The 25,964-nt window shown below is 43.0% G+C and overlaps 2 protein-coding genes across 3 annotated transcripts in view; one reads left to right on the top strand and one right to left on the bottom strand.

The window, feature by feature from the left end:
- Nucleotides 1-59: 59 nt before the first annotated feature.
- Nucleotides 60-25,653, top strand: VIPAS39 (VPS33B interacting protein, apical-basolateral polarity regulator, spe-39 homolog). 2 transcript variants are annotated; one of them, XM_082733655.1, is made up of 20 exons: nt 60-171; nt 4,827-4,919; nt 5,559-5,661; nt 7,335-7,481; nt 8,543-8,581; nt 8,934-8,998; nt 9,713-9,769; nt 11,232-11,324; nt 12,066-12,099; nt 12,607-12,709; nt 14,193-14,220; nt 17,155-17,228; nt 19,382-19,457; nt 19,908-20,042; nt 20,655-20,696; nt 21,021-21,110; nt 22,604-22,690; nt 23,274-23,363; nt 23,772-23,876; nt 24,613-25,653. In XM_082733655.1, exons 2-20 carry the CDS (start codon nt 4,827-4,829, stop codon nt 24,631-24,633), a joined length of 1,482 nt encoding a protein of 493 aa, XP_082589781.1. In that variant the 5' UTR covers nt 60-171; the 3' UTR covers nt 24,634-25,653. The 2 variants fall into 2 exon arrangements, with proteins under 2 accessions (XP_082589781.1, XP_082589780.1); XM_082733654.1 differs by lacking the exon at nt 60-171 and adding an exon at nt 452-566.
- SAMD15 (sterile alpha motif domain containing 15) overlaps nt 23,884-25,964 on the bottom strand; it is a gene marked incomplete at its 5' end in the record, with an annotated part of 42,806 nt that continues 40,725 nt past the window's right edge. The window contains one exon of the mRNA XM_082733646.1: nt 23,884-24,217. Coding sequence (XP_082589772.1) covers nt 24,044-24,217 — 174 coding nt within the window. The 3' untranslated portion in view covers nt 23,884-24,043. The remainder of the gene's footprint in view (nt 24,218-25,964) is intronic.

The raw sequence follows: 25,964 nt of genomic DNA, 5'->3' as shown, positions 1-25,964 counted from the left end.
ACCCCCCGCCCCTCCCCGCCTTAACTTCCGGCTCCTCCTCACTCCCACCCGGTACTTCCGTTCCACCTCGTCGAACTTCAACTTCTGCCTGTTCTAGAGTTCCTTCAGGCTTCCTCGGGTTATCGCTAAAGGGGCCCGAAATGCAACCGCTCATACAACCATTCATCACCGGTAAGGCCACAAAGAACACATCTCATTGTTTCCCTAGACTCTGAATTGGCCCTGCTGAGCCTCATGGGAATTGTAGTCTTGTTAAGTAACCTGCTGGATAACCGCGGAAGGTCGCGCTGAAAGTAAAGGACTTAAGTGCGGTGCGCTGGGAGTTCTGGGAGTTGTAGTCAAGGAGCCCTGTGTCTCGTCCAGAACGTGTGGAACGATGTAGAGGAAAAACTACAATTTCCAGCATGCTGTGCGACTCCTTTCTTGACACACGTGCCCTTTTTCCGCCCCACCCGCGACTAATCGCTTCCGCCCATTTTCTCTGCCGCTTAGCCTGACTAGAAAGGGTGGTCCAGCGGCGGAAGAGTCTGACGCTGTCCTGAAAGGGTGGGCTCGGTGTGGAAGAGGTGAGGGTGTCCCAAGCCGTGTGGGCCGCGTGTCTGGCTGATTTCAGCCTTTCCGCAAACTTACCCTTTCCCCCTGTTCTCTGAGGAGTCCCTAGACTCCCAGGCCCGGCTCTTGCAGTCGGAGCGACCGAGTACGTTGGGAGCCCGAGTACGCTCGGCGTTGGGGCTCTCGGTGAGCCTCGACATTTGATTTTGAAGGAGCTTTTATTGTGCCGGCGATCCGCCGGGCCCTGGCGAGCGCCGTAGATCCACGGCTTCCTGGACGTTCGTCGGGAGAGTCGTCTTCGGCTAACCCACATTCCCTGGTCTTCGTTCATAGTCACCTATCACGTAGTTAAGCCTGGCTCTGAAGATGATGATTAAATCCGAATCCAGCTTCTCGGTAGCTGGTTTGTGAAGCGTCCTGAAGTAGGGAGCGTGTTGGGCGTGGATTTTTTTTTTTTTTTTTGCGGATGCCTGTTTTCCTTCCCTTTGTCATGTCGTGTGGATTTGCTGCCCTGTCTTGTGGGCTCTCAATGAACAGGTGACGACAGGGACAAGCCTCTGCTGTATTCGAAGTCATGTTGAAGCACCCTTTTCAGTCGCTCTTAAAATCGTACCTGGTTTTAACTTCTAGAGCCGTTAAATTAACTTTCTCTCTTTCCTTGGCAAGTAAATCTAGGTTCTGGGTTGGCTTTAGAAGTACAAATTGGTGTCAAGTGTCCATTGCGGTTGCGTGGTTAAAAAAAGATTCCAGAAATCCTCCGGTGGATTCCTGGGCTTGTTGGACACATTCTGTGCTTGTTTGTAGATATTTACAGACATTTATTTACCGCAGGAAGGTAAGGACCTGCCCTGGTTTTCCCTAGAGTGAGACAGGGAAGGACCATGCATGTCAGAGTGGGAAAGATCCAGGAGCCGGAAAACCTGGATTATAAGAGTAATTAGCAAAGTGGTTTTGGTACCTAATCTTTTTGTGCCTCGTTTTCCTCATCAGTGAACTAGAGATGGAATCTGCCAGGCCTATGTTATAGAGCTGTTGTGAGGGTGACAGAGTGCTCTGTAAGTTGGCATCTGTGCCAGGGACATTTACATGCTACCCCACGGACTTCAGTGATTGTGAGAGCCGTTCTCAGCATTTTTGTGTCAAATTAATTGTTTTAAACTTTTAAGATTGCTTAAAAAGTATTTTCTTTCTAGATTTTCCCAAGTTACCATGATGCTTTATTAATAAACATCAACACTGAGCATTAATTTTGTGTCAGGCACTAAGTGCTCTACATGTATTAACTAGTTTAAGCCTTCCAACAATTTTGTGAGGTAGGCATCTATTGTTATGCCCATTTTACAGATTGGGAAACCAAGATGGAAAGATGTCAGTAAAATATCCTGTGCTAAAAAGATATACACTTAATATTTACTTTTTTCTTAAGATTTTATTTATTTATTTGACAGAGAGAGAGAGATCACAAGTAGGCAGAGAGAAATGGGAAGCAAGGCTCCCTGCTGAACAGAGATTCCCAATGCCCAGCTCAATCCCAGGATTGATCCCTGAGATCATGACCTGAGCCGAAGGCAGAGGCTTAACCCATTGAGCCACCCAAGCGCCCCTAATATTTACTTTCTGCTAGGTGTTTCCTCGGTCCTATTTCTTCTTCACTGCAATCCTGTAAAGTAGGCTATCATTTTCTCCAACACCTAGATGTAGAATTATTTAACCAGTTTGCTCAGAATTGGGAAACCAAGATTTGAGGGTTTTTTCCCTAAGATTTTATTTATTTATTTGACAGAGACACAGAGAGAGGGAACACAAGCAGGGGGAGAGGGAGAAGCAAGCTTCCCACTGAGAAGGGAGTCTGATGCAGGGGTTGATCCTAGGATCCTGGGACCATGACCTGAGCCAAAGGCAAATGCCTAACCCACTGAGCCACCCAGGTGCCCCAGAAACCAATATTTGAATTCAAAGCTGCCTACTATAAAGCCTGTGCTTATACCACCATTAGGGATAATTTCATTGTATGTGCCAGCTTTATTTGGCTTTAACTATCTAGAAGGACTTTTAAATTATATTTGGATTCAGTAGAGCTCAATTAGTGAGGTCTGCCATGGGAAGGGATCAGATAGGAGAAAATACCCACCATACCTTGCAATGCCTGTATCCCCTGAAAACACAAGAGTCAGGAAGTGAGAGTGCAGATGATTCCCTGGCTTACAGTCCTTCACCTTAAAATTTTTCAACTTTATGGTGGTATGAAAGTGATACACTTTACATATATATATATATGTGTGTGTGTGTGTGTATATGTATGTGTGTATATATATATATATATATATATATTTTTTTTTTTTTTTTGTAAAGTAAGCTCCACACCCAGTGCAGAGCCGAACAGGGGGACTGAACTCACAACCCTGAGATTGAGACCTGAGCTGAGATCAAGAGTCAGACCCTTAACCAACTAAACCACATGGGCATCCTAAGAGTGATACACATTCAGTAGAAACCATAGTTTGAATTTTGAATTTGGATCTTTTCTTGGGCTGATAATATACAGTATAATACTTTTTTGGTGCTGAGCAGTGGCAGTGAACCACAGCTCCCAGTCAGCCACATGATCACAAGGTTGAACAACTGATATATTTAAACTATTCTGCACCCACACAATCATTCTGTTTTTCACTTTCAGTACAGCAATGAATAAATTATATGAGATATTCAACACTTTTTATAAAATAGGCATTGTGTTAGATGATTTTGCCCAACTGTAGCTAATATAAGTATTCTGAGCATGTTTAAGGTAGGCTAGGCTAAGGTGTGCTGTCCAGCATTTTCAGCTTAAAATATTCTTGACTTATGTTGGGTTTATCTGGATGTTAACTCCATTGTAAGTTGAGGAATATCTGTAGAGTACATCCAGGGCCATCAGAAGCTTCAACGGGGCGCCTGGGTGGCTCAGCTGGTTAAGCAACTGACACATTGTTGGTTCAGGTCATGATTTCAGGATCATGAGATCAAGTCCCGTATCAGGCTCCGCGCTCAGTGTGGAGTCTGAGATTTCTTCTGTCCTTTCTCCTACTCATGCTCATTCGTGTGTGCTCTCTTTCAAATAACTAAATAAAATCTTAAAAAAAAAAAAAAAAGAATTCTTATATCTCAATGCTAAGAAAGAAAAAAAAAAAAACCAGCATTAAAAAAGAAGCTTCAGCAGGGCTGCCATGATGAGTCTATCTCAAGCTTCTGTTGTGAAAGGTGCGATTGAAAAAAAAGGAAAAGCAAGTTGATTCTTTAAAATTTGATGTGTAGCCTTTGGAGTTATGTTTGTTGCTTTGGGAGTTTGGGTAACTAGTTCTTAGTTTAAATCAATTTTCACTCTACCCAGTGGCATTGATAGTTTAGTTTGTAATTCTAGGGCAAGACTTTTTTTCAGAGTGAAATCTGATTTTTTTTTTTTTAATAGTAAAGTTTATTGAGTACAAAGCTCCCAAAGAGGAGGGGACCTGAGAGGGTTGTCCTAAAATCTGATTTTAGAATAGTTATGAGAGAGACTTAAAGTGTTTTAACCGATTCTTTATATACATTTCTTAGCCACACCCTCAGTTTCTAAAATTTAGCCAGTACTTTTTGGTAAATCAGTCATAATTTGAAGATGCAAGACAATTCTGCTTCATTTAATCATTCATATCTTCTGGCATTTAGCAAGCATAGATGAGAGCAAGATATTTGCCAGTTTTATTCACTATAGTGTATTCCAGGAGCCTAGGACAGTGCCTCAGAGATGGCCCTCAGTAATAGATATGTGTTGAATAATACATGAATGCAGTTATTATTTGTTTTGTCGATACTTTGATTGATCTTGTGCATTCAGCAGAATTTGTGATGCATTCTTATAACTCTTTCCTGTTTTGTACTATTACTTTCATATGTATCAATGCTGAATACCCCAGTTCTGTTGCAGGGTCCTTCAGGAGAGGAATTGTGCCTTGCACTTTATAAATATCCCCTCAGTACCTGAGAGAGTGCCTTGAACAAAGTAGGTGTTCTAGGAATGAATGACTACTTGTGGTTAAGTAGAAGATCAGAAGTATGGTTTGATCAGTTGGAGACCCAACGATCGGATTTGATGTGACAGACTCAGTATTTCCCTTCTCAGATTCTTTTAAACATCTCCAATAACTGCAGGGTGGGGTGGGAGGGAGAGTTTGCAGTGATGGAACCTGAAGCTTTTGGAGCTCTTTTGGAAGCAATCCAGGGAGGGACGTATGTCTGTCTTACTCTCACTCCAGATGAATCGGACAAAGGTTGATGAGGAAGAGTATTGGAACAGCTCCAAGTTCAAGGCTTTCACCTTTGATGATGAAGATGATGAACTCTCACAGGTAGGTTTTCATGAACAATTGCCGCAGGTCACACCTCCACAGTGCCACTCTAAAATTCCTTTGCCTGATGTCCTTGGTAACCTGGCTTTTGACTGTGTCTCCCTTAGGCTCAAAAATGTTTTGGGTCAGATCTTTAGAAAAATCTTCATAGAGAAGAGCCCACATAAAAGAGCCAGAAGGATTGTAAAAACCAACTCTCTGCCCTTCTTACTTTTATTCTTAAGGTGATTTCAGTTTCTTTTTCTCTCCTCAGAATCCCAAGTCTTTTATCATGTGATGTAATTTGTTATTTTTGCACGATGAACTGGACTGGATGTTGTCTTTATTGCTTCTGTTTTACAAATGGGGAAATGGGTTTATTTTTGGAGAGCTGGATAAAACTCAGTCAGGTTTACACAGTAAGTCATTGCCAGGTATATGATTAGAACTTAAAAGCAGCTTTCATTCCTTCTAAGTCTTGCCACTGGACTGCAGTGTTGGCTAAAAAGCAGTTTGTTTTCTTGGCAAATATTTAGCAGCCTAGGCGTTTGACTGCAGAAAGTGCTGGCCGTCTTCAGTCCCAATGGCAATCTTCTTGGTTGTCAGAGAGAGGTGGGAAGTAGTGACTGCCTGAGTACCCTGCCTTATGTCCCTCTGCAGTTAAAGGAATCCAAGAGAGCAGTGAATAGTCTTCGCGACTTCGTGGATGATGAGGATGACGATGACCTGGAGCGAGTCAGCTGGAGTGGGGAGCCTGTGGGAAGTAAGTAGAGGAGGCTATAGGAAGGGATTGATCCTCAGGGTTCTTGTCACTAATGAAGGCGCCACTTGCTTGTCTCCTCAGTGCTTGTTAGGAAGGGGACTGAGGGGAGACTATTTTTACATGAGCATACATTTAGAAATTTAACCCCAGAAGAAACTTGAGGACACAACAGCAGTAGCTGCCATATGGCTCTCCAGGTCTGCCATCCTGGGGCTGTCTTGGCTGGCTATTTCAGACTCATTTAGGATGCTTGTTAAAGTTAGGTTCCTAGGCTTTACTCCAGAGACTGATTTAGTAGGTCTTGGGGGTGGGGGTTTGGATGGGGGGTGGGTCTTAATTTATAATAGGTACTGCAGCTGCTTCTGATAGTCAGTCATATTTGGAACTGCTGGCTTACTTGCTCATAACTGGCTGGCAGGACTGTCTTCCTTAGCCACCAGGCCTCGCTGACTGGCTATTTTATAATACCACTTAACACCTTTGCAGAGTCCATCTGATTTTTAAGAATATTTAAAAAAATTTTTTTTAATATAGGAAATACCATCAGGATTTGAAAATCAAGTATTGTAGGCATACAGTGCAAAGTTGCCCTCCCACACTACCATGCATCTACTATTCTCAGTTCCTTCTATCCCAAAACATTGCTGTTGTTTGCTTCTTACGTGTTCAACTGAAGATCCTTTTTATGTGTGAAAATGCATATGGGAATTTATTCTTACTCCCCTTTTTTACACCAGTGCTAGTATCCTTTATGCCCTGCTCTTTTCACTTGCCAATATAGCTTGGAGGTCTTTCTGTATCCATACATAAAGAAATTTCTCACTCACTCTCTCTTAAAACAGGAGCATAGTATTATGTTGTATGGATTTTCCATAACTTATTTAACCGTTCCACTTTTTTTTTTTTTAAGATTTTATTTTTTTGACAGAAAGAAAGAGCACAAGCAGGGGGAATGGCAGAGGGAGAGGGAGAAAAGCAGGCTCCCTACTGAGCAGGGAGCCTGATGTGGGGCTTGATCCTAGGACTCCAGGATCATGACCTGATCGAAAGGCAGACACTTAACCGAGTGAGCCACCCAGGTGCCCCAGCCAGACCACTTTTGATGACCTTTAGATCATTTCCAATCTTCCCTTGTTTATACTGCTATGAGTAACCTTGTTTCCTGCCCAATATGAGTGCATGAAAGATCAGTTTTTTAGAGTGAAAACCCTGGCAGAAGATATTGGCATCTGTACGGGGTACACATTGCCAGGTTGTTCTCCACAGGGGTTGTACTCCCACCAGCAACGTTCGAGTGTTCCTGTTTCCCCACAGTCTTGCCACCAGAGTATTTGAATCAGACTTTGGATCTTTGCCAGTCTTCTAGGGGCCAGCGGTATCTCAGCGTACTTTACTCTGTGTCGTTCTCTTATTGAGTGTGAGGTTGAGCATCTTTTCCCATGTTTAATAGCCACTTGAATTTCCATTTCTGTGATCCATTTATTCATTTCCTTTGCTCCTCTTCCTGTTGATTAGTCTGTTTGATTTTATCCTTTCTCCCTGCTCCGGCTTTTTAAGACCATGTCAGTAAGGGACCAGGGCCTCTGGTGAAAACTTTCAGTGTTTATCAAAATGCTGGATGTCGAGGATTCTTTTGGATGGGAATCACTGACTTAGTTCTTACTCTCTCACAGGTATCTCATGGTCCATCAAAGAGACTGCTGGCAGTAGCGGGTCAAGCCAGGAGGGGCGTGAACAGCTGAAGAGCCGAAACAGCTTCTCCACTTACGCGCAACTACCCAAACCTTCTTCTACCTACTCCCTGAGCAGCTTTTTTAGAGGTAAAGAGTGATGATTAAAGGGACAGAGAGTCCTCCTGTGCTCTTAAAAAAAAAAAAAAAAAAGGGCACTCAGGCTATGATTTTCATTTACTCTGGAAGAAAAAGATTATTGAAGGATAAAGAATTATCTTTGGAGCTGACAGGGATTAAAAGTGGGGGAAACGAGAAATTCAGAGGGATATCGGACTGGGTTTTAGGAACGTGATGAACAAAACTGATACTAGCTCTGTGGCAAGTACTGAAGAAATTTGCTTAGGTCAGAATTCCTGCCTACCCCTATGGGTATCTGTTGGGAACCCTGTGCACTGCTAGTGGGGATGTAAAATGGCACAGCCCCTGTGGGGTACAGGATGGCAGTTCTTCAAAAAAAAGCAAGACAGGGACGCCTGGGTGGCTCAGTGGGTTAAAGCTTCTGCCTTCGGCTTAGGTCGTGATCCCAGGGTCCTGGGATTGAGCCCCACATCGGGCTCTCTGCTCCGCAGGGAGCCTGCTTCCTCCTCTCTCTCTGCCTGCCTCTCTGCCTACCTGTGATCTCTGTCTGTTAAATAAATAAAATCTTTAAAAATATATTAAAAAAAAAAAGCAAGACAGACATACAGGGCCAGATACTGAATGGTTCCACTTCTGTAAGATACGTAGCATAGTCAGGTTCATGAAGACAGCAAAATAGTGGTTACCAGGGATGGGAGGTAAAGAGGCATGGGGAGTTATTGTTTAATGGGTAGAGAGTCTCATTTTGGGAAGATGAGAAGGTTCTGGAGATGGATAGTGGTGATGCTATACACTGTGAATATACTCATTGCTACTGAACTGTACATTTAAGAATGATACAAAAAAATTCTAGTTTAGGTCACATATATTTTACCACAATTTAAAATATTTTCCACCCTGTGTGTCTCATGGCACCTCAAATTTCTGAAGTCGAACGGAGGTTTTTTTTTTTAAGCCTCGAGTTCCCATATTGCATAAAAAGGTTCTGTACATACTGCATCCTTAACCAAGTCTGAAATGGCTCTCACTTGAACCATTGACCTCTTCCCTTATATGCTCTTTACCTTCAGGGAGAACTAGACCTGGAAGCTTCCAGTCCCTTTCTGATGGTAAGCACTGATCCTCTGCTCTTGATTGCTTTGGGAGATGTTACTGATACAGGGTGCAGTCTAGGGAGTCATGGGGACTGGTGGTAATTAGAATTTCTTCTGAATCTACCACTATTATTAGAGAAATTTTCTGATACTGAGTAAGGAGGTCAAGATCATGCTGGCTGTAGGAGTAAGGGATGACTTCTAGGGATGTTGTCTTTGGGGAGGAGCTGAAATCTACTTTGGGCTGTAAGGATACCTCAGATGCCTTGGGACCTCACAAGTCAAAAAAGGTGTGTGATAAGGAAGCAGAAGAGGAAAGGATTGACCTGAAGATGGTGTTCTGAGCGAGCTGTCTGTTCTGTTTCAGCTCTGTCGGACGTACCTGCCAAAAGCTATGCTCCAGAGCTGGGCCGACCCAAGGGGGAGTACAGGGTGAGTTATTCCTTGCACTGCACAGTTCAGAGCACTTTGAAGTACATTATCTTGCTTGATCTTCTCAACTTTTTGAGCAGCTATTATTTTAACTTCTTTGTAGATAAGAAAACTGGCTATCTAAACACCAGGGCTTGCCTTGGATCTCACAGCTGTTAAGTGATGTAACTGGGACTCACAATCTATTTTCTGATTCTGTCTTGGTACACGTTCCTTACCCATTATACTGCCTTTTGGAGGCTGTACTTTGAAACTTTTAATCCTTGCTATGGTCTGGAAGCTTGGTGGAGCTCATTTTCCCAAGAAGCACATAACAAAGCATATTGATTCATAAGGAAGAAGCTGTATCGTAAGATCCAGAAGAGGAACACATTTTCCTCTTTCCTTCTGTCTGCAAGACCATTCATTAGAATCCCAAAATGTGACTAACTTGTGTCTGAGGAATGAAATCCTGAACCAGTAGGCATAGGGTTTTGTCAGTTGATTCCTTCCCTCTTTGATCCATTTCTTCTTGCTTTCATTGTCCCTGTTCTAATTCCTTCAAAAACTCAGAACAAGACCATCCCTGTTCTTCATTTTTTTTTTTTTTCATTCATTCCCTCCTACAAAATATTTCCCTATCAGAGAATAAAGATGAGTTTTAGGTGAGGAGCTGAAACACTGATAATTCTGATCACTTAACTTCCTGAGATGCATGTGTTGCTAAAATTCCAGGATTACAGCAATGACTGGAGCCCCAGTGACACAGTGCGACGCCTCCGGAAGGGCAAGGTAAGGTCACTGGAGAGAGAATTCTTGTGGGGAAAAAAGCCACCATAACTGGGAGAAAATATTTGCAAAATACATACATTGTAAAGGATTTTTATCCAGAATATATAAAGAATATTATCTTTAATAAGATAAAGAACCCAATAAAAAACTTGGCACAAGATTTAACCAGTTATATCAGAAAAAAGTTATATGAATGGCCAAAGAGCACTTGAGAAGATCTTCCACACCCCAGTTATCAAGAAAATGTGAGTTAAAACTGTGAGATACTACTATATAGCTACTAGAGTGGCTAAATTTAATACTGATCGTACCAAGCACTGGGAGACTGTAGAGGAGCTAGAGCTCTCATACAGAGAGCAAGAGAGTGAAATGTTAAAACTACTCTGGAGGGGCGCCTGGGTGGCTCAGTAGGTTAAGCCTCTGCCTTCGGCTCAGGTCATGATCCCAGGGTCCTGGGATCGAGCCCTGCATCAGGCTCTCTGCTTGGCTTCTTCTCTCTCTGCCTGCCTCTCTGCCTACTTGTGATCTCTCTGTCTGTCAAATAAATTAATGAAATCTTTAAAAAAAAAAAAACAACCTACCCTGGAAAAGAGTCTGGCAGCTTCTTACGAAGTTAAACATACACTTAATTTTATTGGTAGACATTTACAATCCAAGATAAGTGAAAACATATGCTTGAAGATACATACCCAGGGGAACCTGGGTGGCTCAGTAGCTTGAGTGTCTGACTTTTGGTTTCAGCTCATACCATGATTCAGTGTCCTAGGATTGAGTCCTGAATCGGGCTCATGCTCTGTGCAGATCCTGCCTGTCCCTCCCACACTCTGTGACCCCCCCACCCGCTGTGTGCACGCTTTCTCACACGCACGCACTCTCTCTCTCTAACAAATAAATAAAATCTTAAAAAAAAGACTTGTACACAGACTTTCATAATAGCTCTATTCATAATAGCCCCCCAAATGGCAAATATCCCTCAGTAGGTAATTGGATAAATGGTAGTATAGCCATACAATGAAAACTACTTACCAGTGAATAGGAGCAAACTAGCAGTACTCATCACAACATATAGATTCCTCTGAGAATTGTGATACTGAGTGAAAAGTCGGATGTAAAAGAGTACATATTGCATGATTCTATTTCTGAAATTCTGGGAAAGGGAGACTTCAGTGACTGAAAGATGAGTGGTTGCCAGGAGCTAAGGATGGGAGGAAGGTGTTGACGTCAAAGCCTATGAGGGAACTTTTCGGCGTGATGGAGTTGTTCTGTATCTTGGTGGTGGAGCGGTTACATGGAATTTTATATGTGCTTGTCAGACTCATTGAACTCTACACTTGGGTCGATTTTATTGTATGTAAATTATACCTCATTAAAGAGAACAGGTCATCTCCACCCTTATGCTTTGGCAAGACTCCATCAGGACATCAAGACTTCTTGCACACTAATTCTGTTCTTATTCTGCCAGGTCTGCTCACTAGAAAGATTCCGCTCCTTACAGGACAAGCTACAACTCCTAGAGGAGGCAGTAAGCATGCATGATGGAAATGTCATTACTGCGGTAAGTTGTGCGTTTTGTTTGTTGTCTGCTTAATTGTGGTTTTCATTACTTTCTCAAAGTCCTGTCAGAATAGGACTTTAACATTTTAGGTTAAATGTCTAGTAGAGATCCTGGATTCCTCTTCAAGTGTAGGATTCTCAGTAATACATGCTCTGAGACTCAGCTGGCAGGAAAGGCATTGTATGTGGAACTCTAGTTGATAAGAAGCAGCAGGTTGGCTACTCTGTTCTAAAAAGTAATCTGAGGGGCGCCTTGGTGGCTCTCTCGGTTGAGGGATCGACTCTTGATTTCAGTTCAGGTCATAATCTCAGGGTCGTGAGATCAAGCGCTGCATGGGGCTCTGTGCTCAGTGGGGAGTCTGCTTGGGATTCTCTCTCTGCTTCTCTCCCTGCTTGTGTGCGCATGTGTAAGTGCACGTGCTCTCTCTCTCTCAAACAAATCTTTAAAAAAATAAAAACAACAAAAAAGTAATCTGAGGCAGGAGAAGTATGAGAGCAGTCTCTCCCATAGGGAGGTATCTCTTGCCAGTATGGGAATGGGCAGGTGGACTCCTTTCAGACACAACTCAATTCCAGATGTCTGTCACCTGGCCCTCTGTCCCATAGAGAAATCTGTTGTCTGGATGAGCCAAGACTCCTAACGAGGCGCTGACCTCATTCCTACACTTCAGGAGCTCAGGGCAGGGCTTTGTGTTTGAAAGGTTACACAGGGTAATTTACTCTTTATTCTCTTTTCCTCTAGGTTCTGATCTTCCTGAAGAGGACCCTGAGCAAAGGTGAGCGTGGATTGAGAGAAGTTATCAGTTGACAAGATGCCTGCCGCATTTGAAGGGAGAATGGCATTGGGGCCTCCGTGCCAGAATTCACCGTCATCAGCTATGTTTCAGAGACAGCGGGGGTGTGGGGCGGGGCGCAAGACTTCGGAGTATTCATCTCATCTGTAAGGGCAGTTGTTCATCCTGCAGGGTGATAACTACATGAACTCCAAAGCCTCCCTGCTTAATAGACAGGCTGATGGCTCTGTTGGTTTGAGGACCTCAGAGTCCATGCTAGGTGCCTGCTGGTTGGTTGAGAACTGAAGGCTGACTGAAGGGCCAAGAGTAGCCCTAGGTCGTGAGGTGTGTTGGTAATGGGTTGAGCCAGAGGAATTGGTACAATAAAAAGCTGTTCCTCGCTTGTGATTGGCTTTGAGATATTTGGAATGTATGAGGAAGGAGACCTGTTTCACACTTGAGTGTAATAGGCTTTAATCTTTCCCCACCTAACTCCCGCCTGCCTGCCAGAGATCCTGTTCCGAGAGCTGGAGGTGCGACAGGTTGCCCTGAGACATCTCATTCACTTCCTTAAGGAGATAGGGGATCAAAAGCTGCTTTTGGACCTCTTCAGGTAAGAACCGATCGTCTTGTGCATGAAGTTTACTAAGTACTTTATTCAAGGCTCGCTGGAGGATACAAAGAGAAAAGACACTGTCCTTTTTTGCTGTTAGATGAGATACTGAAACACAACAGGATAACTAATAATGCCCCTCAGCTGGCAATAAAATGATAGTGTAGCAGGGCCCTGGAGGCCAACATACCCGTGTTGAATATGGGCACCACCACTTTGTTCATAGAGTGACCTTGAGCAAGTTACCCAACCTCTCCAAGTGTCAGTTCCACATCACTAAAATGGAAATGATGATTCCTATCCCACAGGTCATGAAGATTAAGAGTCAGTGTGGGAAGAGCACTTAGTGTAATGCCTAGCCTGTATTAATAATATTTTTAAGTGTTTTATTATAAAAGAACTAGAATAAAGATATTTCTTATTACTTGGTCCCCTATGGTGCCAGTGGGAAGTACAGTGGAAGAGCAGAAGCAGCAAATACAATTTTCACTCAGGATACCCAAAGAAAGCCTCATGGAAGTAGTTAGGAATTGAGACTAGGTAGGAATCTGGTAGGCGGAGAGGCAAGAGGTGGGCATATCTGCTGGAGGCTCGGTGTGGGGGGGTGTCTTCTACCAGATTTTCCTTCCTTCCCTGTCTCATTCTAATCAATAGAAACTATTTCCTGCCAGTAGATTAAAATGTATTTTTATTATGTCCTTTCTTCAATGTCAGGGAAGTGGTTGGAACCTCTTTTTAGGCTGATATGTGGGCCAACGTAACTCTAGTTAACGCAGTGACTCTAGCACAATGATGAGCTGTCCCAGAGTCGGAGGTGGGGAAAGCAGATCACCTGCCCAGGGCCAAGATTACAGATGGTTAGCCAGGGATTTGCAGAAGACATGTTCATTGAGGCAGGCTGTTCCCTTCCTCAGTTCCCTTCTTTTCCAATCAAGAAGGCTTTATTAACCATCAGCTTCAGGTCAAAGCCATGATTTAATTACAGTGGTCCATTCAGAATAAGAAGGAATCAGAAGACAAAGTCTTTGTTCTCCAAGGCCTTACACCATTGGGAGAAACAAAGGTTTTTCTACACTGTATGTGAAAACAACAGAGAACAATATAGGAATTTTCTTTCCAAGATTGTACTGTCCGAGAAGAGTGCTTAATCTTTCCAAAAAGCCCTGTAGGATTACCGCTGGACCTTTATGGAGGCTCTGAGCCTTTCTATCAGGCCTGTTAGCATTACAAAGTTGCTAGGGGCCTGCAGTGTCTTCCTTGCTTTTTACTCAGAGTGATCAGGGGAGCAGTGATATCTGATGCACCATGTGTTTTCAAGAGATTGCTGGTGGTAGAAAGTTTAAGAAGAGGAGGGCTTACTCATGTATGGAGGTGAATTGAATTTGAAATTGTCTTTCTCCTAGAGCAGCCATCTTATTTTGTGAGGTTATGTTGCCACACGTCAATAGCTAAAAATGCCCTGCTCCCTTCTGCTTCTTCCCAGGTTCCTAGATAGAACAGAAGAGCTTGCGGTAAGTGTGGCCTTTGTTTCAGTTGGGGACCGGTTTAATAGAAATCTAAGCCAAAACCCAGTCTCCGAGATCAGACTACTTAACAGTTTTCTTACTTTGGTGTTGATCGCATCCGAAAGAGAAAGGCATCTGGGAAGCCTGAAAACTTAATCCAAATGATGTAGTTTCTTTTTAGATGCTCTTTTGATAGGACTTATGAATAAATATTTTTTTGAAGAATGAATAAAAACTGGCCTGCTCAGTTTATAATTTTATTTTAGTTTCTAGTTGTTTTCAGTTCCTGGTTTGTAGGAGCTTTTGGGTTTTGGCTTCCAATAGTAGAAAATGTTGTAAGTTAAGAGGGATGAGAAACCAGATATGGGTCAAGAAGGAAGATAGGTCAAGCTGGTGGTACACTCAATACACATTTTGGCTGAGAGTTCGATGACTGTTAAAACTGATTTTTGGCAGAGTTTCACCATTACAGAATAAACTCCTGGAATACAAGAATAAAGCTGAAGTTGTACCAAAACTTTCATTCTATCATTAAAACCGTAGTGATCCACTTCTAAAAGTTTGCTGTTAATAGTGCAGAGGTTAGAATTCCTCAGCACCAGCCAGTGGCCATCCCTGCCATTTCGTTCTGTGAATTACTGCACCGCACGTTGGCGGTGAGATCAGTGCTCACGTTCAGCTTACCTGAGAATCTTGCTCCCCTTTGCCCAGCAGAAGGTAATTGAGGAAAATGTTTTTCAGTAACATTTTGTAAAAGGAACTTGTAGTTAATATTCAAGGCATGGGAAACTCTTCGAAATCCTTTATCATAATGTACTGAAAAGGACTGGCAGTCTGTAACAATCATTTGGAAGAGCTTTTTGTTTACCTTTTTTTTTTTTTTTTTTTAAATCTCCAGAGATTTGAGACTGTAAGGAAGTTTTTCCTACAGCATTCTTACAAAGTTTGATTTGTGGAAATAAATGTGTTTTGGGTAACTAATTTTCCTCCAAAACTTTATTTTCTCCCTTTTGCTATTATTTTTGAACTGAAGATGATTTATCCTGCATGCTGTTGTATGTAAACTTAGAGTTTTCCAACCTCGCAAACTTCAGAAATGGCCAAGTTGACAGTCTGCTTTCAGTTTATCCTCATAGAGTGGGAAGGTTACCTAAATAGGACTTTATTGAAAGGCTTAAGGCCAAAAGGAAATTGAACAATTTAAATTAACTATAACTCAAAGATGACTTTCTTTGATACTTGGAATGATTATATGCCAGATATTTTATGAAGATTAGATTTTGATATATCTCTTCATTTACATTTTTATACACTTGTTTCTAAAAGGATATACTGCCCTTCCTTAAGCCAGTTCATTCTCTTAATATTGATATTAACTGTCAGACTGTTAATTTTTTAATCCTTGGAAGGTTTTTTTAAAGATTTTATTTATTTGTGAGAGAGAAAGAGAGAGGAGCAGAGGAAGAGGTCTCAGGACCCTGAGATCATGACCGGAACCAAAACCAAGAGTTAGAGCTTTAACCAACTGAGCCACCCAGTTTACCTGATTCTTGGAAAGTTTTAATAATTGTACACAAAATTGCAAGTTTTACAATCACCATTAATTATTGCATCAATTAATCCTTATAATAATAAATAGGGATTTTTTAAAAGAGATTTTATTTATTTATTTGACAGAGAGAGATCACAAGTAGGTAGAGAGGCAGGCAGAGAGAGGAGGAAGCAGGCTCCCCGCTGAGCAGAGAGCCCGAAGCGGGACTCGATCCCAGGACCCTGAGATCATGACCTGAGCCAAAGTCAGCGGCTTAACGCACTGAGCCACCCAGGCGCCCAATAAATAGGGATTTAAACTTAAGTTCTTTTCTTGGAATCCGAAACAGAAAGCACATAAGGAGATTTTCTTTCAGAGGTATATGTGGAACCTGTAGTATTTGAATGTAAATCTTCAGTCAGTGTCAGCAGTGAATCAGAGGACAGCGCTTATTCCTGTCATTTATATTGTTAATTACTAGAAATTTACAGGGTCATGTTATCATTGATCATGTATAATGTCAAGGGTGCCAAAAATAATGCTAAAGTAAGCATTTAGTTCTTTGGCCTTTCAAAGGCTAAGGCTGAAGCAAAAGCTGGCTTTAGTTAAATAGTGAGGCTGAAGCCAGGCTTCGGGGTAAAGCTAGGCGCGCACCTACTTAGTACTTCATTATGGGCAAGCACTTGTCAGGTAAGTGCTTCCTACGGTGATGGTCGTCTTTTCCATCTGTGCTATTGGACGTGGGAGCACTAGTCATGTGGTAAAGTGACTAATGTAAGTAAGGATAGGAATTGTTTAACTTAATTAATTTAAACATAAATGTAAACCAAACGGGGTAGTGCTTACTGTATTGGGTATTGCAGTTACAGATAAACCCAAGAGTGATTTTAAAGATTTTTAAAAAATTTTTATTTATTTGACAGAGAGTGAGAGCACAAGCTGGGGGAGCAGAAGAGGGGGAGGGAGAAGCAGGCTCCCCCCCCCCCCCCGAGCAGGGAGCCCAACGTGGGGCTTGATCCCAGGACCCTGAGATCATGATGACCTGAGCCAAAGGCAGATGCTCAACCATCTGAGCCACTGGTGTCCCAAGATTTTCTTTTTTTTTAAAGTAATCTCAATACCCAGGATGGGGCTTGAACTGAAAACCCCGAGATCAAGAGTTGCACACTCTACTTACTAAGCCAGCCAGACCCCAAAGAGCAATTTTCAATTACTGTCTACCCTCCCTACATGCCGCCTATTCATACTCAGAGGAATCTCTAATAATGAAGAGTTTAGTTTTTTAAGGATGGAAAGTCTACTTACATCGCTACTTAACCCTTTAAAAGAGGCAAAATAGACAAAATGGTTCAAGACTTTCATTCATTCATTCATTCATTCATTCATTCATTCATTTACTTATCTTGTAGCTGTCTCATTATCGTGAGCACTTGAACATACAGGACCCTGAGAAACGAAAAGAATTTCTTAAGACCTGCATTGGGTAAGTCTGGGGGAGAAATGTTTTGAAGTATATTCTTACACAGAGAACTGAAGAGACTAAACAAGGGTGGAGGCGATAGGTAGTTGAAGGGAAAGGCTGATGGTGGGTCATACATGCCTCATTAAAGGTGGTCTCACTCAGTGATTCCAGACAGTAACTCCCCAGTAGAGTTTTCACTGATGGGTAGTAAATTGAGAAAAATAGAGACAATATAAAGAGTTTGTTTTTCTATAGTTAAATTTATCTAATTTGAAAGGCTGCCTTTTATTCTGGGATTTTTTTTTCCTCCTCTTTCTCCCTTTTTTGGGGGTAAAATGGAATGTAATTTTTTTTTTTATGACTTTATATATTAAAAAAAAGGTTGGCAACACTATCTTCCATGTTGTTTTCAGAGTTACTGGTCCCCGAGACCCCAAAGCACAGGAACCACTGATTCAGTACAGGTGTTTATCCGGATATAAGTCCCTGTAAAAACCAGAGCCACATACTATCTTCCAGTGGTGAGCACACGGTGCTCTTGGAAGTAGCTTATTCTGTTGTTAGACAGCCTCCATTATCATAAAATACTTCTGTTATACCAAGCTGAAACTTGCTTCCTTCTGTCTTTCAAGACAGGCATAGAGTCCACACAATAGATCTTTTTGTTTTAAGATTTTATTTATTTATTTGGCAGATAGAGATCACAAGTAGGTAGAGAGGCAGGCGGGGGGTGGGGAAGCAGGCTCCCTGCTGAGCAGAGAGCCCGATGTGGGACTCAATCCCAAGACCCTGAAACCATGACCCAAGCTGAAGGCAGAGGCTTAACCCCTGAGCCACCCAGGCGCCCTACACAGTAGGCCTTAATTCACATTCAGTATTCACAGTTGCTTTAGTCATTCCTCATGGGATAGGAGTTGCAGGATTCACATTTAGAAATTTGTCTTTGTCCATGCAATCCTTAATTTTAATGTTACCAGATACTAAGCTATGTCACAGTGACCTCTGGTGAACAAAGAGGAATGTTGGAATAGTGAAGTAACTGAAACCTATTGCTGTCTCCCTTTATCTCTTCTATAAAAATTGGCTATGGCTCACACTTACCTGGGATAGTGTAACTGAGTTACAGAATTCTTTGGGGGTGAGTAGAGTACTGGACTAAGGCAGTACTTTCTAAAGAAGAGAGCTGTGAACTGGAAGCTTAAAAATCTGGCTGCTGCCTGGGTGGCTCAGTGGGTTAAAGCCTCTGCCTTCGGCTCAGGTCATGATCCCAGGGTCCTGGGATCAAGCCCCAAATCGGGCTCTCTGCTCAGCGGGGAGCCTGCTTCTTCCTCTCTCTCTGCCTGCCTCTCTGCCTACTTGTGATCTCTATCTGTCAAATAAATAAATAAAATCTTAAAAAAAAAAAATCTGGCTGCTGTTCCTGGCATTATATCTTGGTTTACCACGTATGACTTTTAGGCAAGATACTGTTTGTCCCTCAACTTTTTCATGTGTAAGAGGATGGGACCCTCGATATCTTTGTGGATATGTGACATTCTTATCAGCCTATACACGTACCTCTATGCCTAGTAATTTAATTTTACCTTATACCTCTGCAGTAGGAAATAGCTAATGATTGTAAGCCCCTCCTAAAGAGAGTTAAGCGTTGACATTAAGGCCAGACAGGAACCACAGGGCTTCCCTGGGATGTGGATGCTGGGCCGTCGGCTGGGCTCACTCATACACTAAGTGACCGGTTCGCCAAATGTTCCAGCTCCTACGGTGAGAGGTTTCTAACTCATTCCTCAGCAAAACCACTGATGACTGTATATTTTGTGGACTTTCAGAATCGCTTTTTTTTGTTTTTTGAGGTTTTATGTTTTTTTAAGTAATCTGCACCCAACAGAGGTCTGGAACTGACAACCCTGAGATCCACAGTTGCACACTCCACTGACTGAGCCAGCCAGGCGCCCCTCAGGATCCCTCTTGAATTGGCAAAACCTAAAATACAAAATCCCAGCCAAGGGTCTATTCTGTTTCCTCTCTCTCTGCCTTGCAGGGATACTCTAATGGTGCACTGGGATCAGATTTGTGAGGTGCTGTGAGCCTCTTACTTACAGTGGTGGTTTGGTCTACTTGGGTTTGTTTCTTGTTTCAGTAGAGAAGGAGGTACTAACCTTCTGGCTCTTTACCAGTTTGCCATTTTCAGCAGAAGATTCAGCCCATATTCAAGACCATTACACCCTCCTGGAACGCCAGATCATTATTGAGGTTAGACTCCTTGTTGCTACATTTTCTGCTTCAGTGCCAGAGCTCAGTGCCATTCAGCATCTGGGAGACCTCTGTGCTCTGCCGTGTATGTCATTTCCTGTTAACATCCTCTAAGAGCCTTTCATTTCCTCTTTCTGTGATTGCCCTTTCCCGCCATTGTTCTCAGGCTCCTTTTTCTTCTCACTTGCTGCTGACCTGGACGTTTTCCTCTCCCCGCCCCTCCTCGAGAACGCCCATTTCATCCTTACTTCTCCAGTCTTCATTCAGCATGGATCTGTCATCATTTTATGGATTTTAAACTCCCCTGGGCTATCCTGGGCAGTTTCTTTCTTTTTTTCTTTGCCTTTTCCCTAGGAAAGGAAGCACAACTGCTATAGTATTTCATGTTTCTCATCTGTCTGTACTTTGTGGACATTGTTGTTTTTTCTCACTTGGTTCACTCCACCACAGGCAAATGATCGACATCTAGAGTCAGCAGGACAGACTGAGATCTTTCGGAAGCACCCCCGCAAAGCTTCCATCCTCAACATGCCGTTAGTGACAACGCTTTTCTACTCGTGCTTCTACCATTACACGGAGGCTGAGGTAGAGGCAAAGTGTGAAAGACCGCACACACTTGCACCGCACCAGAGGAATAACGTTTGAAGCCCCTTATTTCAGTATGCTCTTAACAGTGGGTGTTAAGTTCTATGAACTTCTACCTGGAAGCTTCCCTGGCCCTCAGAAGGGGTGAGCCAAGAGGGAAAAAGAGGTTTGGAAGGGCTTGTGTGGCTTCCAGTGAGCTGGCTTGCTAGCATAGCCCATTCGGTCTCACCGGTGCTGGTCCCACAGCAGTCCCTCCTCAACGGTCCCTAATTTGAAATGGGTTCGCATGGTAAGAAGAAGAGCAGCAGGGTGTTAAGTATTTGTGTGTACTTAAAAAAAAAATGTTTTTTTGAAGAGGTTCAAGTTTAATGTCATAGGTGGGAATGATCATAATGATCACAATATTGGCATTAAATTGAGAAATACACCATACCTATTAATCCGGTCTTACTTAGTCCAGTTTGACCTGGTGGAGTTTTTCTCTTAAGTTAACTTCTGGGTTTAAATGGCTACAGAGAGGAACGTACAATATCTAAGTAGTGGAAAGACAATGTTAGGGTGGTATTTGGGAACGTCGGTAACAGTAAAATTCCATCTCCACTTTGATCCTAGGGGACATTCAGCAGTCCGGTCAACCTGAAGAAGACGTTTAAGGTAGATATAAATTGAACAGTCTTTGGTAAATTGGTGTCAGGGTAACTTTGGAATAGCTATTGCTTGGTCACCTTGCAAAGGAAGTCCTTTGACAGTCACGGTTCAAGGCAGAAGGAATGAGTGTGTGGGAAGTGAGGGAAGACCTGAACGGCATGGCCGGCAGCAGTGCTGGGACTTGGGAAGGAAGAGGTTCTTGATAACTTTGCGGGATTTGCATTTTAAGGGACAGATTCAACACCAGGGAATATCTTTGCCTGTCTTTCCTAGAATTCTCCGCTGATGCATTTCTATTCCCCCTTAATTCCCCTGGTCTCTGATTTTTAGATCCCAGACAAACAGTATGTGCTGACAGCCCTAGCAGCTCGCGCCAAGCTTCGAGCCTGGCATGATGTCGATGCCCTCTTTACCACGAAGGTGCGTGCCCCGGGACTGTCTGGTGCCGCTGGGTCTTGGACGTATCATCTTGTACTCCATGCCTCATGGGGATCTCACATTCTAGTTACTGGGTTACATTTTTCCTCCAACTTTTTATTTTCCAAGATGTCAAACTGAAAGAAAAATTGGAAGAACGGTATAATAAACATACTAGTAGTCTTACTCCACGGATTTAGTAACATTTTTTTGCCGTATTTGCTTTCTCTTTTTTCTTTTGCTGAACCATTTGAAAGTATGTCACAGACATCATGACACTTCTCCTTTGCATACTTAAGCATTTATTTCAATTATAACCACAGTATTAGTGTCATTTTCAGGATATTTAACATTAATATTATGATATTGTGTCTATAGTCTATATTCAAATCAGCTCATTAGAGCTTTTTGGTTTTTGTGTGTGTTTGCTGTCAGGATCCGGTCAAGGATCTTGCATTACTTTGGTTGTCATGTCTCTTTATATTTTAAATATCACTTTTTCAATAAATAAATAAATAAATAGATAGATAAATATCATTTTTTCTACTGTGGGTTTGAGAATTTTCTCTCTTTCCGTTTGTTAGGTTTTTGTTATTGTTGTTGTTGGTTTTTTTTTTTAAGATTTTATTTTTAAGTAATTTCCACACCCAATGTGGGGCTCAAACCCACGACCCTGAGGTCAAGAGTCACGTGTCCACCTACTCAGCCTACTCAGCCTGTCCCCGCCCTTTTTGGTGGTGGTGGTGGTGGTGGTTAGTTATTTAATTAGCTACATTGACTACGAAAGCAATACATGTCTGTGTCAAAATCAAACACTATATGAGAGCACAGTCAAATTATATGAAGTTCCTTGTCCATTGTCTACCTGCTCCTGTCTCAGTCCCTTCTGCAAGGCAAATACTCTTAAAAGTTCAATGGGTAGGGTGCCCGGGTGGCTCAGTTGGTTGAGTGACTGCCTTCAGCTCAGGTCATGATCCTGAAGTCCCAGGATCGAGTCCCGCATCGGGCTCCCGACTCTGCAGGGAGTCTGCTTCTTTCTCTGACCTTCTCCTCCCTCATACTCATTGTCTCTCTCTCTCAAATAAATAAATAAAATATTAAAAAAAAAAGTTCGATGGGTAGTTTTCCAGACTTTCCCTCATGAATTTACAAATATATTTACATGAATATAAGCACAGAGAATGGGATTTTTTTCTACCCAGATAAGTTCATACAATAAGTATTATAAAGTAAATTGTTTATTTCAAATAGGCATATTTCACAGACTTTTTTTCTGCCTGTAGATCTAAGAACTTATTTCATATATCTGGCTCTTTTCTACCCTCTGAAATTCCTTGACTTTTCTGAAAAAATCCTCTCTCTTCACTTCTCTATCTCCCACTTCCCATCCATCCATGCTCACCACCATGTTATTCTAGTCTGACCATAAAATGTATGGTCACAAAGTGTGTTGAGTCTGGCTTGCCTAGCTACTGCTGCCTGTCTTTCCTTTTCAGAACTGGCTGGGCTACACTAAGAAGAGAGCACCCATTGGCTTCCATCGGGTTGTAGAAATTTTGCACAAGAACAGTGCCCCTGTCCAGGTAATGGCCCCTAAAAAGTGTTGGGTGCAGGATCCTCTAGGACACCCAGCTTTCAGCCTCTTACTGGTCAGTGATGGGAGACTTGAGACCTGCTCTGCTTTATCTTAAAGATAACATAATGGCTGTAGTGGACCTTGAGTTAGAAAAGGGGAGGGAGGGAAGTTTTCCTCTGCCTTCAGAAGTAATCCCAGACTGCCCCTCTCTGAGGAGCATCTACTGTGTTTAGCCTATGTGAAGCACTGGGATACTGATCAAATGATATAAAGGAGAGCTCAGTGAGAAAGGACATCAAGGAGCAAAGAGCACAGCACTGGAGCATATCTAGAGCACAGCTGTTCGCCTGGGTACCCAGCTGTCGGGTAAGGCAGTGTTTGCTCTTCCCATCTCTTCTGGGTGAGTGTGGAAGTACTGCATACAGTCTGCCTCATTCCCCATTGCAGAACTCACCCCATGGTTGATCATGGGAGCGGTAGGCATTAGATATCAGAACCCTTGCCTTCTTGAGGATTTTTGTTGTCTTCCTTTTAGAGTTCTTTGTTTTGTGGGTCTGGAAGTCATTAATCAGAAGTATCTTTTCCCGTAGGTATTACAAGAGTATGTTAATCTGGTGGAAGATGTGGACACAAAGTTGAACTTAGCCACCAAGTTCAAGTGCCATGATGTCGTCATTGATGTGAGTCCCTAAAAAACGAGAACCCTAAGTTGGACCCTTGGTGGAGAGTGGGGGATTATGATATTCTCTGTCCTAGATCCTGAGGTGCTTTCAATTTTTACTTGATAGACAGAATGATCTGGCAAGAATTAGTTTGGAAGGAGCTCCCTATATTATTTTCATAGTCTTTTGACTATAATCTGTTTTTATAAATTTGTTGCACTCAAGGAATTCACAGAACTGAATCCAGCCACATAAGCTCTATAGACTTCTCTTCAATAAGAAGTTCTGTAGGTGTTTGAACCCACTGTCATCCCACTACAACCCCTCAGTCTCTCCTTGAACCTTGGCCCCATGTTGGGAGTGGCAGAAAGCAAAAGGCCCTCGTAGAGAAGGCCGATTGGAGGTTTTATATCTTTTGGTGTACAGACTTGCCGGGACCTGAAGGATCGTCAGCAGTTGCTAGCATACAGGAGTAAGGTGGATAAAGGATCTGCAGAGGAGGAGAAGATCGATGCCATTCTGAATAGCTCGGTGAGCAGCTTGTGCCTTCCGTGGTCCCAGGAGACGGTCCTCCAAGTACCACCAAGTATATATCCCCAAGGCCTGATGGGGTCAGAGTTTGCAGACCGTCATGGGTACAAGGATCTCCTGCGGGCCTAAGGATCTGAAGCACTGCTTTGGAAAGAGGAAATTATTTCCTAGATGTGGAATGATCCAGTGGTAATCTGGGGACATGGGGTTGAGACTTCACATAGCAGTGTGGTAGTCATTAAACGTAGCAGGTAGGAGGTGCTAGTCCAGGGGGTATGGAAGCAACGGCTGCAGATTTGGAATATCCTGATAGGAGTTCCCTGGGGCCAGGTGTGACCTACCTGTTGGAAATAAATGGGTAAAACAGGTGTTAGCTATTTGGGTAACACAGCTGGCTCATCTCTCGTAGTGGGAAGTTGCTAAGCTTTTTGTGAATATGAAGCTTAGCTCCCTGTTAGATGTTTTGGGAACTACTCTGGGATCATCTAAAGCTAGTGAGTCTTGGTCCTGTGGAGGGCAGAACCAGAATAAATAAATGGCCTAAATCAGTCTTACAAGGTATAGAATGGGTGTCAGATTCATCTTTGAATAAGCAAACTCCCCCACATATTAGAAAAACAACTCTTAACTTCCTTCTCCATTCTTCTTCTTTCTTTATCTAGCCGTTAGCCTTGTTTTATTGTCCCTGCCTCTGTCTAGGGGTCATGGACACGGATATGGTTTGTTCTTTCCACAGCAAATTCGATGGAAGAATTAAGTGGCGTCAGCTGCCCCGAACCTGCCTCATTTCTTCCTCTCCTGCCTGTGAAAGTAGAGCGTGCTCTTCATTGGGAGAGTTACGGTACCACACATCGCTTGGACCCATCATCGACAGGCAGTGCCTGCTACTCTTAGGACAGAAACCAGCGCCTGGGCACAGACAGCTTCAGACTGATCTGTCCAAGGATCATCGTCTAAGGGCCAAGATCTAAAGCTTTGACTCATGAGGAAGATTTTCTCCACCTGGTGCTCACATGAAGGTGGGAGTAATCTCTAGATTGGGCCCATATTGGGCAGGATCTCTCTTGGTCTGGGAAAAATGACTGCTCTAGAAAAGAAGTTACCTAGACTAAGAGGTCAGGTGTCATAGAGTAGCCACTCCATTCCTCTCAGCTAATTATGACCCTGGACTTGGTGCTGGACATTGGCAGTTCTGCTCTGAATGAAGTCAGAGTAGAACCAAGATGGCTATCTCCCAAGGGACCTCAGGAAGGGGTGCCAGTAATAGCCAGGACCTTTTGGAGGTGCCTTCACACCAGACTGCACAGAGTTCTCCACGTAATGACAGATTGCCCAGATGTCGTGTTTCTTCAACCAGTGCCCTCTGCTGCCCCGGTCCAGCCTCTGTCCGAGACTGTGGTTCTCCTCTCACCTGCGCACCGAGATGGCCTGGTGTGGGAGGTGAGGACATCCCCGTTATCTTGGCCTCTACTTCTTCCACCCTAGACCCATAACCTTTTATGGAGCTCGGATTCAGCAATGCTGGAGTGCTCCTCCCTTATGCACAAATCTCATTATTTCACTAGGAGCTTCCAGAAGGTTCACCAGGGCTAACCTCAGAAGCATTTCAGATGGTTAGGATATTAAGATGAGGTTTTAGTTTCACACTTGGTTTTCAACAGGATATTCTGTAATACTAGCCTCCTGCCCTGTGCCAGTATTAGCCTCTCTTCTCTGTGACTGAACTGGGTTTCCCCGACATGCCTAGACTCATAATAAAGCTTTTTCCTCCTTGGTGCCTTCTCTTTCCCTCCCAGTTGTTTTGTGCAGGACAGTGAAATGATTTCCTTGTCTCTTGGGACAAGAGAAACCTGCCTCAGTGACTGTATTCATTATCTGTCACCGTGTCATGGAGTAATGGTGTTCATGGCAAAGAAGGGCTGTATGGTTAATGGAGCACCGAGCTTGGAGACAAAAGACCTGGCCTCTTAGCTCTACTGCTGACGGCAGTGTGGTGGATGATTCCCTTTCTCTGGACTTTCTCTCTGGACTTACTATCTTAACCTGTCATAGGATGGTGTGTTTCTCTCAGAGCCTGTGGAATTATAT

The sequence above is a fragment of the Mustela nivalis genome, assembly GCF_964662115.1.
Source record: "Mustela nivalis genome assembly, chromosome: 6".
Classification (NCBI taxonomy): Eukaryota; Metazoa; Chordata; class Mammalia; order Carnivora; family Mustelidae; genus Mustela; species Mustela nivalis.
This window is presented reverse-complemented; position numbering and strand designations above follow the sequence as displayed.